At 37.5% G+C, this 15,470-nt stretch overlaps 1 protein-coding gene across 1 annotated transcript in view; it reads left to right on the top strand.

Moving 5' to 3' along the window:
* mfsd14a2 (major facilitator superfamily domain containing 14A2) overlaps positions 1–15,470 on the top strand; it is a 40,554-nt gene that overhangs the window by 7,209 nt on the left and 17,875 nt on the right. The window contains exons 2-6 of the mRNA XM_041803210.1: positions 961–1,056; positions 7,208–7,270; positions 11,905–12,032; positions 12,239–12,353; positions 12,521–12,739. Coding sequence (XP_041659144.1) covers positions 961–1,056; positions 7,208–7,270; positions 11,905–12,032; positions 12,239–12,353; positions 12,521–12,739 — 621 coding nt within the window. The remainder of the gene's footprint in view (positions 1–960; positions 1,057–7,207; positions 7,271–11,904; positions 12,033–12,238; positions 12,354–12,520; positions 12,740–15,470) is intronic.

Raw genomic sequence — 15,470 nt, 5'->3', positions numbered from 1 at the left:
AATGTATCTCTGTAAATAAGAAAACAATGTAATATTTAAGAGGTTATGTGAAAGACTGCTTCATTATGATGTAGGAACTGCTACTGGACACTGGCGTCCTTTTGTTACATGTTATTCACGTTTTGTTCTGCTTACTTGTGATGGACCACGATTATTCTCTGCCTTCATTCAGTTAGATTGCCCAAAATAACACAGAACTCTACCCACCCCACTCCCTGTAATGTTGTGGCCCCACTAGGTCAAGGAGAGACCAGATCTGCTGCTCAGTGCACCCGACCTCCAATGGTTTACTTCTTGTTTTGAGTCAAGGGCTGTATTCAACAAAAGCTGGGCTCTATATGATGATTTACTTTACAGTAAACCGGTGCTTTGTTTTCACTGATGAATTTATTAAAACAATGGAGAAAAGCTGTTAAAAGTGGCCTTCCTGGTTAATGTTGTCACAAAGTTTTCTGGGATCGCCTGGAAGTGCAGATCTAACAGCTTTTTCCCTCATTATGTGAATTGGTTTGCTGTGTACTAGTAAGTAAATACACTTAATAGAATCTGTTTTTTTATTAAACAGACTTAAGTAAGCAGTGGAGGGAAGGGGAGCTAAGCAGCACATCTCTACTAGTAATCTTTCATTGTTGTTTAAAAGAGAATTTACATACATTTGACACATAAAGAACAGCACAAGTGACAGAAAAACTGAGTTGGAGAGTTGATAGGCACACGCTAAATCATACATTTTCTAGTATCATGCAGCCCTAATCCTGACAGCCCCTTTTCTAAATTGAGCACTGTGAAGGCTTAGTCAAAATTTGTCTGTTAGATAAGAGAAATAACTCATCTCAGGACAGCCCCACATTTTATGTTTGATCTGTTAATGTGTTACCATTAAGAGGGACTTGGATGTATTGATGTAGTAATCTTTGTAGCTCCTCAGTTCTTCATATTTCTGTTTGTGTCTCCTTACAGCCTCAGGGAATCGGTGAGCCAAGTGTTTACCATGCTGTGGTGGTCATCTTCCTGGAGTTCTTTGCATGGGGTCTCCTTACAACCCCGATGCTCACGGTAAGCCCTGATGCTCACACCGTTATGCAAGCTGACATAACGGTTTGTAATATATTCATCCACCCACACCTCTGTTCTCTGGAAACCAAGCCAATGAGTGTCTTTTTCCATTGACTGGAACTACACAAGGCCCTTCAGTGTCCATGACTGATTAAATTCCTAATCAAAAGAGCAAGGCCCTGAGTGACGCAGGTTTTTTATGTATGTTTGCAAATGTTTTGCCAAGTGCTAATGGATTGCAAAATATGAAAAGAGCATCAAACTGCTGTATTGTTTGAGCACAAGTTCTTTGTTAAACAGGCTTATGAGGGGGGACGCTGGTTTGTGTTGTCGACCACAGCACGGATGCCTGCCAGGCAAACGCGACACATTCACCTCAGCAGAAAAGTGTGGTTTAGTTATCTGCTGCAGGCAACTCCAACATAATTTGAGGTTTTTTTCATTCCAAAATGTTGGCTCCAGAAAGTCACCTGTCGGTACTTAAAAACTACCCCAAACTTTCCTGGAAAACAGATCTCATTTTTAAACAAACGGCTGTGATGACTCATTAGGATAATATGCTTTACTTCATAGCAGCAGGGATTGTGTATTAATAGTTTTCCTCTTTCTGGCTGTAGCTTTCTAATGTTTGAGCCAAGTTCTTCAATTCCTCCCCCTTTTTTTTCTTAAACTACACATATTTCCCTACCAGCAGGGATACCTGTGGGTAGGAGCTGGTGTTTCAAACAAATGACGAGCAAACATCTGCCAGCCACATGGTGTAAACAGGCTTAAGCAATGCATGCTTCTCAGCAGTGTCTTGTTTGAAGAGGTGGTTGTATGTGTAACTGTGAAGCGTTAATTACTGGGGGTGTGTTTCCGTCAAGATCCCTGGGTGGAGGCAGGATTTGCATTTTGGACTAATCAGAGGGCACCGGAAGATGAGAGGGACTGCTTCACTGCTCCCAATGAGCGCTCTGCTTCATTAGTATCCAGCAGCAACAGTCCTCACTGAGCATTCACAGTCTGTGCGTGTTGGGTAACTGACTCCCAGAGGAACAGAGGGGATTCTTCTTAGCAATGCCATGAGCTTAACAATACTCACAAACAATAACCAGATCCTGTGGTTCGGTCTCTGTCCCTCCACATACCCTAAATTAAACCAAGGCTCAGTGTTCTGCTCTGTGTCAGTGACACTTGTACTCTGCACCACTCTCTGCACAGTGATGTTATGGACTTTGAACTGAACATCCCATCGATTTTTAACTCTGTGATCTACACTTTCACCTCCTTTTGGTAGAGAAATGCAAAGAGAAAAGAATACACTGTCCAGTGGAGTATCCTTCAATACTTTCAGTTTTTTTTATTTGTGAAAAGGCACAAGAGCACTAGGTGAGGAAGCAGAGTTTAACGTGCCATGTCAGAAAAGATGTTTCACATATCTGTTGCATAGGATATTTTACTCATTCATATGGGCAACAGCCCATACATGGTGTTTGGAACGTTAAAAACACTGCTTGGAACCCAGTGCCACTTTTTGCTATTTTGGTCAGCCTGTATTAGTTATGAAAAAATACATGTAGATTCTCAAACTCAAGATATAGGCTTTTCAGGACAGCCTGGACTATCAGAGTATGTGTGCTGCAAGGATGTCAGATGAGTTTTATGACTACAAAGACTCAGTAAAAGAAACAAAATTGAATCTCATAGAACTTTATAAAAATCCCACCCAGATCAACCACAAAGCCTTTTCACATCTGTGTTTAGTTCCCACAGGCCTTGTCTGTCAGGAGAAATAAATAACTTGCAAACAAACATGCAAAAAAACTAAAACAGATTCACATTTTGCACACGTGGTATTCCAGTGTGTACAATATACAGAAATCCCATTTTAGGAATGCAAACTTCCTCTTTTCTTTATTTGGGCTGTTGCGTACTAATTTTTCTTACCTTTACAACCTGACAAATTACTGTCTTGTCTCTTGTTGATCTTTGGCTGTCCCTGGTTTGGTCGCTACCACCAAGAAAACAGTAGAAGAAGAAATTGGAACATTATGATTGGCCAACAGGCTAAAAGGAAGTTGTTGAGTGTCACTTCAGGTGTCAAAATGGAGAACTGATAGCTACACTGCTAATTTTTTTTATCATGAAAATTGTAATAAAGAGCCATATAATTCTGGCTTTAGCAATGTGGATTTGTGGTATCAAAGCTTTGAATAGACACTGCACTTAGGGCCTGAATTAAAACTGTTCTGTAAGGCGTATAAATGCCAGGAGCCGGCTGTAGGTCGACAAATAGGTAAGCTCCCGATTGCAGTATTCTCCATAGAGATCAGTCTTATGGTTCATGAGATATGAAAAACACGTGATACTGCTTGGGATTGTCGGCGATCCTTCAGGGTTGAGAGGGTTGAACTACATAATGCAAGCTAGACTGGCAGCTGTTATTGTTGTTCACTTAAGTAACACCAGTTTTTAACTCGAACTCTTGCTGAAGCCAGTCAGTAAGGCTACTTTCTGGTACATACTGGTTACTTACTCCTTTTCCCCTCATTTGGTGAAACTCATCCATGAAACAGTAGCCACTGTTTACACCTAATGGAGTGCAGTTTTTATGAACAGAGTCCTCAGTTTAGATCAAGAAGTAATGGAGGTCAGATGAGTTAAGCACTGCGTCTCTGCTCATCATGTGTTGTTACTGATTTGATTGAGACCCTCCTGGCAGCAAACCTGCCATGCTGTGTAATAAAGAAGTAGTAAAAACCTTTAACCTTTTGAATTTAGCCCCTTAGTTAGAAAATGTAATTGCGACCCCTCCCCCCAATACTGCAATTTGATAAGCAATTATTCCTTAACTTTTTTTAATTCCTAAACCAGGGCTGAACAAATCTTTAAAAATGTTGAATTCTGATGAATTTGACTCTTATTTAAAATGGGATATGAATTGTTGCATTTCCTGTTTTTTTTTTTTGTCCTACTTATGTTTTATAAGAAAAAATACAAAAATTAAGAAGGCAGGATTTTTTTGTTGACCATTCTAAAAACATTGCACTTGAATGATTGCATGATATGTCATGCATAACATCTCTGCTGCAAAAATAAAATGGAAAATGGTATTTTGACACAAATTTCAGGTCAAAGAAATATTGCACCCTCTGCAATTTGAAAATTGTGGCAGGCCACATAGCGGTTTAATCTAATCTTTGATTAGTTACCCAGCCCTACTCATTACTTAGGCAGTGCTGTTTTTGTTATTGTGTTTCATGTAGATCATAGAACAAAAACTGTAACAAAAATCCAGCTTTAATCAGTTTTAACCCAGCTCACTGTGAACTCCATTATAAAGAAATGTGAGGGGCTGCATGCTAAGGTTGGTTATGTGCTTTAATGGTGGTGTGCATTAATGCATTAAAGTGAGCCTGCACCATTACCATCTCAGTGCATGCTTGATGTGCACAGAGTCGACTGCTCCACACCATTTGACAGTCACATACTAACCACAAGATGCGTCTGATAAACAGCTCTGATGAATATCATTAAGGCTCACATACAGAGGTGCTACGGTCCGTGCAAGGGTTCATTAGTGTGGAAAGCTTAAATGGCCTTAGCCCTTTTGCCCAATCCTATTAATTTTTGTTTTTTTTTTATTCTCTATTGTCTTACAAGCATTATTCATTGTTGCTGCTTCTGCTGCTAGCTATTTGAACACATCTTTCCACAGACATAGGGAGTAGTCAGCCTTTTTTTCTTTATGCTGTATATGCCAATCAGGAAGGATGTCAGAATGTTCAATTCTTTGATACTCTTCATTATTTTCTAATATCATGTTTTTAAACTAAGTAATCTATGTTAAATCAATGGTCAATATGAACAGATATAGAAGCATTTAAAAAATCATGTATATTAACTGAGATAGATGTGTAGGTGAGGATAAATCCCATCAAAACATATTTCTCAAATTTTTAAGACATTGTTGACATTTAGGCTATGTATAGAAGAGTTACCAGTGTTGTTGTGCAATTCAGACATTTATCAGACACTTGCTTGAAAGTTTTTGGTCATTAAAAACAAGAAATTACCTAATATTGGATGCAAAGGATTTTTGTTGTCATGGTATTGAAAGTGGTATAGATACTTTTTGATTTTTACTTGAATGATGGTATCAAAGTTTAAAAGTATTACATTGTGACCATTATTTTTCGATCAGTCTTACATTCAGCATGTGGGTCATTGCCCAGGCAATGTCCCAAAAAAGATGTTGAAGATCACTTATTTTCATTGATGTAGATATACAGAATGTAGCTTTAAGGACTGGATGAGATAGGGAAAAAGGAAAGTGAAATGGGGACGTCCTTTTTTTCTGCATTATATGTTGTGATACAAGAAGTATAGTAAGTTATTCAAAACAATGCTGTGAATTTTTATTAGCTTAAATATGAGGAATTAACATTTGAATCATGAAATACTGATTTAATCAATTTGAACTTTTAAGTCTATATATGTCTTAGCTTAGTCTGTAATTGAAAACAATGCTGCACTATACAGTTTTCTTTTTTTTCATTATTATTAGGGCTGTTCAATTATTCAAAATTATTTAATTATTCAATTCATAAACTATTATATTAATAATTCAAATTATTATTATTTTTTTTTTCAGAATTGTCCCGCCTGAGTTAAATCTAACTTGTTTGTTGAAAAATACGTCAAATGAAGAACAAAAAATACCATATTAAATCGCAATACTAGGGGGAAAAAAACACAATTAGATTATTTCCCCCAAATTGTTCAGCCCTAATTATAAAGTTATAATTAAATGAACTTTGATAAATAAAGTTATAACACCCAGGCCTAATAAATCCACGTGTCATTCATTTATTTAATATTTGATTGATAATTGAGTGACAAATAAATGAAAAATGGCTCATTGTTCACTTTTCTGTTTTAAAAACCTAATCAAATAATTTAAAAACGGTTAATTTTCTAGTTTTCATTTCTGAAATGAAATCTAATAAACAGGAAATGATGCGCCTTTTTGACTTTTGCTATTTATGTTGGATCAGAGAACGTAATATGAAAAAACAGCTGTAAGCAGTCAATTTGATTGCAATATTGATTTGCGTAACCCGGTGCAGGTGAAAAGCATCCTGAGAATCACATGCCCATCACTGAGGAGTTCCTGTAATGATATACAGGAACACAAACGCCAGCACCGAGTTAGGGCACCCTCACACTAGGCTATCTGTACTGTGCCTGGGTACGTTTGAGCCTAAAAGTCCAGTACATTTGACCAACATGAGTACGCTCTTCCATGCTTGGACACAACATGCTCCCCTGGCTCCGGCACGGAAGGACAAGGTGGACCAAAGCATGGCACGAATGCAAATGAAGGAACACAAGTGCAGGAACGTGACTTAACTTGGTGCTGGTGTTTGTGTTCCTGTATATCATTCTAGGAAGCATGAACTCCTCAGCGATGGGTGTGTGATTCTCAGGATGCTTTTCTGAGCACAACATCTGCACCAGGTTATGCAAGTTAATATTGAAATCATACAAACTGCTAACACCCGTTTTTTCATATTACATTCTCTGATCCCAACATTAATAGCAAAAGTCAAAAAGACCATCATTTCTTGTTTATTTGATTTTGTTTCAAAACTGAAAACAAGAAAATGAACCATTTTTTCATTTGTTATTCATTTATCAATCAAATATTAAATGAACAAATGATACACAGATTCTAATAACAAGTTTCATCTGACTGTATGAACAGTGTGAGAGCATGTAAGTTGTGGGCATTCTGCAAGTCTTGTTCACATAAAATAATTTATTATGAAAAATACACTCTTATGATGAGTTTATTGCACATGCTCAAACTGAGACACGTGTGATTTGTGATGTAGCTCTGATGTTTATTTTAATACAGTGAAATGAGCACACGCTAGTCGTCTTCCATAGGCCTCACTGATTGAATTTGTGATTTGCTTTATTGATGCTACCCTGCTATTTGGCACATATTGTCAATTATCTGTTCTAAATGGCATCAAATCATTTTCCTCTGGCTGAAGTTTAAACCTGCCAAGAGCATTTCCCACTGTGGGTTATTTTTTGTAATGTGATGCAGACCGTGTGAAGAGCGTGGTTTCATCTGATGTTATCTTTGTTTGTTCTCCAGGTATTACACCAAACATTCCCCCAGCACACATTCCTGATGAATGGGCTAATCCATGGTGTCAAGGTAAGACGTCAGAGCATACACACAGAATAACTAGCTCTAGTTATGAGGGCAGTATAACAGTCAGACATGTAAACTGGCTAAAACTGATGCCTGCTTGTTATCGAGTTATGTCTAATGTTTTATTGACAGTATCTCAAGAGCAGAAGCAGTGTCTTTGTGTTGTTAAAAATGTACAACTTGTGCATTAATTATAGTGCAAACAACTTTGTACACTGGAGTGCATGTCTGTCTTTATGTTTTTACTCTATTTGTTTTACTTTTCACATAAGGCCACACCACACAGTTAAACACAACAGCAGCCATGTTGTTTTTGTGGTTTTAGAGCTCCACCTGCTCTTACACCGACATTCTTCTTCAGCGCTGAGACTTTGTCTCGCTGTTATTTGGTGTAGATGTTTTGCTGAGCTTGTGTGCTCTTGTTTGGCACCTCCCTGCTCGAGTCAGCGACATGTTAACACCTGCAAGCTGTCCAGTAAATATAGCTGGTTGTCCAGCTGGCTGCAAAAGCTCACGGGAGCACCTTCATGTCTGAGTGTCTGGAGAGCACCTTGGCAGTCCTTCTGAGGCAGGGGAATACAAAGTCAAAGTGAGGCTGCTAGATGATATTCTAGATTTTTTTATTCATAATCACTGCTATAGTTTTGAGTAATCGACCAAAATAATGAACACTGCATGTCTTTATCTGACAAAAAAGAAAAAGGAATTGATCTAGTGTTTCAGGAGAACTGGTTTTAGTATATGACATGGTATTAACAATTTTTGTTGATGGGCTTTATGGTTGTCAGTAGCTTGTAAGGTTGTCAGAATTTTTGATGCCTCTCTTCTTCCTGCTCTTTTTCATTTCAAAGTTTCATGTTTGGTTTATTGGATGAAAAAACATAGACAAAATAAATGCTTCAACATACTTTAAACCAGTGGTTCTCAAGTGGTAGGTCAGGATCCAAAAGTGGGTCACAAAGCCATTTTCAGTGGGTTGTGGATTTGTGCCTGGAAAAAAAATGCAGCAAAACTCCAAAATCTATGATGTGCTTTTATTTTGAATGAGAAATCTCCATTTCTTTGTTTTGTAAGCATCTTGTGTTCCATCTCATGTCCAAACTGCCCCATTTTCATTTTAAAAAACTTGGTTATGATTTCAAATGTAAGAAATGTGTGTGGTGATTTGTTGTTAAGGACATTGGGGGTCCTGACACGAGACCAGTTGACAACAACTGCTTTAAATGATACAATATCCTTTATTTTTACTTTCAATGTACCAAAGTTATGCAAAAAAAAGGTGTACAGTGTTATTATCAGCACAATGGTTAGAGAGGGAGCACTACTTATGACAGCCAAAGCGGTGATGCAGAGATATAAGTTGTTATATTTGGATTGTTTCATAGCAGTCAGACTCTAAGGCTACATTCACACTGCAGGCCTTAATGCTCAACTCTGATCATTTCTCAGATCTCATTTTTTTGTTTGCCTGTTCACACTGCAGTCAACTTCCAAAAGATCAGATACATATCTGATTTAGAACCACAGTCAATATGGCCTGATTCTGATTCAAAAGGTCAGATTCAGTGTGGCTTGCACTGTTCACACTGTCAGAAAAACAAAGATACGAGTCACATGTGAGCAAAAAAATCAGATTCAGGTCAGTTTTAACTGCAGTGTGAACGTAGCCTTAGTAACACATTAACATGTCTGCACAAACTTGCAGGAAAGTGCATGGTTTCGTTTGATTGCTGCTTAAGTAGTACACCTTCCTGCATGCATGCTATGTGAGTGTCTGCTCCTCATTCTGACAGAGACACTACACCAGTTAACTGTTTTGTAAGTTCTTAAGGAATCTCAGTGAGATGCACCACTAACAGTAGGGCGTCTTTGTGGTTGTGCTTCAAATCTACACCACACCTACACTGTCGTGGTCTATGCAGTTGTGATGCCTCGTACTTTTAAATCCTGTGTCCTTGTTGCTCTGTAATACTTTGCATTCTAGTCAGCAGTACAATTTTCATGCCGGTTCACAATCTCTTTTCCACATTTCCTGGTCGTTTGTGTACAGGAAATCATGTAAACTGAACCAAATCATATTACATTGGAGCTGGCGCTGATAAATATTGATAAAAAATGATTATGCTGCAGTAATTGCACAGAGGAAAAGAGAGATGACATCGGAAGTGGTGGAAAGTAGAGGCATAGAATCAGCTGAGGGAGAAGACAGGGACATTTTTGTACTTGTTTACCCACTGACACAATTGAATTTGAAAATACACATCTGTTATTGTCAGATGTTGGCACCAGATGTAACTAGCAGTCTTGCAGTCTGCAGCCTTTTATCTCACTCTGAAGTACACCAAGGTTATTAAAGTTAACTTGAACTAACTAAATAACTGAAACCAAAATTAGTGCTGAACGATTTGGGAAAATAATCTAATTGCGTTTTATTTTTACCCAATAATGCGATTTAATATGCGATTATTTCTTAAGTTCCTCATCTCATGCATTTTACAACAAAAACAAGCAATAATCCTTCCGTACTATAACTAACACAACATTAGATTAAACTGGGGCAGAACAATTTTTAAAAAAATATCTAATTGTGATGATTTTTTTTTACTCATTTTGCAAATTTGATATGAATTGTTGTGTTAAAGGGAATGGTCATCTTTCTATAATTCTCTAATTTAAATTTAAAAAATAATACAAAATGAAGAAAATAGGATTTTTTTGTACACTATTTTGAAAACATGGCACTAGAATGATTGCATGATATGAAATGCATAACATCTCTGCTGCAAAATAGGACTAAACTGGTATTTTGGCACAAATTCCAGGTTTAGGAAATGTTGCACCTTCTGCGATTTAAAGATTGCAGCAGGTCAAATTGCGATTAATCTAATTTGCGATTACTTGCCCAGCCCTAACTAAAATGTAAAAAGTCATTTTAATCAGTTAATTGAAACTAAATAAAAACACAACTTACTAAAACTTAATTCTGTGTGCTTATAAAACTTACTGAAATAGAATAAGATCAGAGACAAAATCTCCTTTGTTTTGGTCTTTGACTGCAGCACATTGACTGGCATGTACATCCATGCACACCCAAGCATTTGGACCGTCAGCTTTCTCTATTTAAGGTTGTCAACTCTGGGATTCATTACCAGCTGAAGTAAAAGTAATCACAGAAATCCTTCACTTCAAAGGTCAGGTGCTGGCTAAAAGTGAAGCAGAACTGTACTCATCTTTAGATTTTCATATTTTAAACCTGCAATAATTACTGGTTTACAGAGTTTATGTATTATTGGTTATGTATTTATGTCACTGTATTTTGTATACTACTGTGCCATTTTATGTTGGTAAATGCTGTACATTTCATGCAAGGGCCCAACTAGGGACAGTAGTTGGAAATTAGCTAACGCTATAAACTCTCTGTGCTGCACATCAGCTTTATGTTCTACAAAGAAACTATGTTAATCTGCATCATCCCTATTAAATAAATTCAATTGAATTCATGCCTGGGGAGTGTAAAACGGTCTGATTTGATTGAAAACTTCAAAACCAAAAGAAAAGGAATGAAAAATCCTAAACTATTATGACCTTCATAGTCATTTGGATTGTTTCATTTTTGTGGAGGTACATTTGGATACGTTGTTAACCCGCTGTTTAAGGTCCAGAGCTATGCTGACCTACATAGGTCATAGGGTTATGCAGAGGCAGACATAAATCAGGCTTTAGTGTCTGTTACAGACAGGTAGAGCACTGAGGACACAGACAGCCATGTCCCCTCGTCCTTATAAGTTTTTCTTAACATTGACCTGCAAGCTTTTGAATGTAAGCTTCTCAACCCTGCAGACAGTGACACATATAAACTGTCCTAAATAAGACAATGAGCAATTATATTACAGAAATCTTGATCAATAATTCAGAGGAAATATCTCTTTGAGATGTTTATCATTTTCATTACTAGTTTCTCAAATTTTGCCAAGTGTTCAGTGACTTTTTCTAGTGTACAAGCTGAAAATCAGAAATAACTGAATTGGCCAGTTTTGAGTCCCCCTTTTATTTTCTGTGATAGCAAAAAAGAGATCAGTTTAGTTTTTTTTTTACAGGTAATGTATTGATCTAAAAATTTCTGGCATCGTGACAAATCAAGTTTCTTCACTTTAACTTCAACCTAGACCACACCAGCACACCTTAGATGCTTCCTCTTTGTGTTTTCTCAGACTCAGTGTCTTTATTTAAAGATGGAGGGACTTTACTTTTCCAGTCTGGCAGCTGCAAAAGCTTAGAGACACCAGACATCACTTTCCAGGACTTTAATCCACCAGCAGAAGAAGAATAGAGAAAGTGGAATCATATCTGTAGAGAAGAGATTTAAAGATGATATTTTCCATGAGGTCAGTTTGACTTTAGAGGACAAAGTGAAGCCAACATTTATGAGTTTGCTGTGTGAGAGTTGTGTTAATTTTTCACTTTATTCATATTTTACATGCTGCAGTCTCTAATACCTACAAGCATATAATCAGTTGTGTTAACAGTTGGGGTACAAAGGAATGTATAAGTTGCACCTTGATCAAGATATCCAGACTTCCCTGATTCATTCATCAACCTTTTGTGTCCTCTTCTGTCTCTTTCTCCCAACTTTGCAGGGCCTATTATCATTTCTAAGTGCTCCGCTGATCGGAGCATTGTCAGATGTATGGGGACGAAAGTCCTTCTTGCTGCTAACAGTCTTTTTCACATGTGCGCCCATTCCACTGATGAAGATCAGCCCATGGTGAGAGAAACACTGACAATAGTCATGAAGTTTTTTATTAGGTTGAAAGTGAAGTTCTGTCTCCATCCTCTTACACTTAGCATTATGATTCATTGTAATACAAAGGAATAAAATGTGTAAAATTGAGTTTTAACCATGGTATAAACTTCCAAACAAAAGGGTTTTATTTGGAACCTTTGCTGATAAGAAAAACTCTTATTTTTTAGGTGGTACTTTGCCGTCATCTCCATGTCTGGCGTCTTTGCCGTCACCTTCTCTGTGATCTTTGCTTATGTGGCCGATATCACACAGGAGCATGAGAGGAGCACAGCATACGGTTTGGTGAGCAGATGGCGGACCAAAACTCGGTCCTGTTAGAACAATGTGTCTTTGAACACCTCCAGAGTGATTATGTAATCAGGCAGGCCTTTAATGGAAAAAAATAGAAAACTGCATGAACGGACAAATTAGTCACTCACTGTTTCTTGATCTCCTCTCTTTCCCTCCAGGTATCCGCTACCTTTGCAGCCAGCCTGGTCACCAGCCCGGCCATTGGAGCGTACCTGTCTGTGGCTTATGGGGACACTTTGGTGGTAATCCTGGCCACAGCCATCGCCCTACTCGACATCTGCTTCATCCTGGTGGCAGTACCGGAGTCACTACCGGAGAAGATGAGGCCGGCGTCGTGGGGGGCACCCATCTCATGGGAGCAGGCAGACCCCTTTGCTGTGAGTTACAACAAAACTCAACACTCTATTACTATCAGTCAGCTGTAACCGAATATTATCCAAATGTGTCTCCAGCCTGCCAGCTGGTATATTGACACATCTGTCAGGATCATTTTTCAAGTTAAGCCTGTGATGAAAGCTTTCACTTGTCATTAAAAGAATCAGTCTGTAGGTTTAAATGCATGGTTAAGCCAAGCTATAGTTATAGCTTGATCAGGAATTTTACTGGACTACTATCTTTGTCTCAGTTTAAAAGCAAAGGGGGCCACTTGATTGAGTGGCAGATGCACATCCTTCCGCTACAATAGGTAGCAATATGCCCCCTTTCATCTAGTTACCACATATCTTCTTCCTGTTGACCTTTCTAACTAGTTTGTAAGTGGTGAAGTGTTTGTATATCCAGCAGTGAAAACAGTGACAACTTTACAGCTCTGTTTATTTCATATATACTCTTTACCTTTTAAGTTTGGCACAAATGCAGTGCATGCTATCCCTCTAACTTTGGTGATATCTGAAGGCAAACTACAACACGACTTCTGCTGTACTATGCATTTGTACTCATCAAATTCAGGGTCAGACCCTGGCATGCAAACTGTAGACCATGCAAAGAATACCCAGTCCAGTTTGGGTCTAACTGATGTGTATGTATGCTAGAGTAAATCAATCACCAATCACACTATCTTGGTAAGAGATAAAATTTAAGATTTTTTAAGAATGCATTTTAAAAGTCTGACTGACCCAATAATTTAACTTTTTCTAGCTGCATGTAAATCTGCTGGATGTCAATTTAAGTTTTTGTCCCAACAAAGAGTCCTATGGCTGTAAATCAAGGCAAGGACAGGTTGGTCACAAAGACGTCCTTTTCAAACTCAAATTAATGTCAAACTTTTCTTGCATGGATCTAGAGTTCCTTAAAGCGGCAACACAATTGCACCAAGCTTTTCTTCTATGTGAAAGGGTTTACTTAAAGAGAGAGTCTGTAGCTTTTTGGATCATAGTTCTGAAATGGTTGCACGTTTGGTCTGATCAGTTTGTGTCTTGTTAGCATTTGCAAATGTGCAGTCAATTGCAATTGTTAGAACGAGACTTTTCCAGTTTTTTGTTTGTTTGTTTGTTTGTTTGTTTTTTTTTTTTTGTTTTTTTTTTGTTTGTTTTTTTTACATTTTTAGCCACAGGTTACTCCTGACTGTATGGAGCATGATTGTAGGCTAGTAGGTTGGGTGTGGTCAGAAGTATGTTTTCATAAGGTAACCCACAGCCAGGGATGATTGCATCCTATAATCTACAGCAGCAAAACAAGAGTAAAGTGCCAACATATGCATAGAAGTGATGATTATCAATGTTATCTTTCTTCCTGTTTATAACTGCTATCCTATCAATCTTAGAAATATATTAACAGAATTCAGAGTTCTGTTCTAAAAATCTTTGACTTTGGTAAAATGTTAAACCTTATTCTCTGTCTGTTAAATATTAAGTTTGTGTGAAAGACATTTCAAATGTAGAGAATGATCGAGGAGAGTAATAAAGGCAAGCTACAAGTATAATTACATATATATATGTATTGATATATGAATGTTGTTTTGAGATGGATCAGAGAAAAAAACATCTATTCTTTAATCAGCATTTGGTATTTCTTCCACTTTTGTATACAGTAACATGATAATTTTAATAAAACAAAAGTGCATCTCTCTCTCTCTCTTCTACCTCACATCTCTTAGTTAAGCCTCTCCCACCAAATCATATGCAGTCATGCTCAACAGCTCTTATAACTGCAAACCATCTGTTAGACACAGCTGGTCTGTCTGACTGAGAGCTCAGAAACACTGACAGTAGATATGTGTCCCGAAGTTGTAAAAAGAGTAGCTGCATTTGCTCTGCTCTCTGCTCTACAAAAGTAAGAAGATGGGAGAGAGAGAGGGAAGAGAAAGAGTTCATAAAAGGTGGATGATGTAAGCTTGTATAGAGTTGCTGTGATTGGTTAGTGACCCTGATTGGTTGTTTGATACAGGCTGGAAGCAAAAGTATTACAAAAACACTAGGGCTGTCAAATTTAACGCGTTAATATCACGTTAACTCAAATTTCTTTTAAAGCCACTCATTTTTTTTGTTGCACGATTAATGCATGCACATTCTGTGGAGGAATTAACTTCTAGAAGTCTAAAGTTGGACTCTACATTGAGGTATTATTCAGTAATGTTACATTAAGGTCAGTATCTCCATCTGTTGTCCTTGTTGGGCTTGAGTTTACCATGTTATGCATCAGCATATTTTTGGAGCATTCAGTATCTTTGAGCTTAGAATAGAGAATTTTCTGGACGTTATCTGTCGTTGTTTGGGGTTGTTGATATGAACAAACAGTTGCATAAAGAAAGCATTTTTGTCCACTTGTAATGATAAGGGTATTTAAAGTTTCAGAAAAAGACCTGTATGGAACATTTAGAACAGAAAAAACAAAAAGTGTGATTAATTTGCGATTAATCTTGAGTTGACTATGAAATTTGTGAGGTTAATCGAGATTAAAAATTTAAATCTATTGACAGCCCTTAAAAATACATAAGGCACAAGCAGGCACTGGTCAAAGGTAGACATTTAGATTTGATGATTTTGGAGACAAGCTACTAATAAAACAAAGTTGTTTTAAGTTCAGTATTTGCACCATAGAATTTGCAAATAAAACTTTCAAATGTTTGTCAGTATGAAAAGGCAGCATATTCTTGCTGCTTTGGCAAGA

This window comes from Cheilinus undulatus, linkage group 13 (genome assembly GCF_018320785.1).
Source record: "Cheilinus undulatus linkage group 13, ASM1832078v1, whole genome shotgun sequence".
Classification (NCBI taxonomy): Eukaryota; Metazoa; Chordata; class Actinopteri; order Labriformes; family Labridae; genus Cheilinus; species Cheilinus undulatus.
This window is presented reverse-complemented; position numbering and strand designations above follow the sequence as displayed.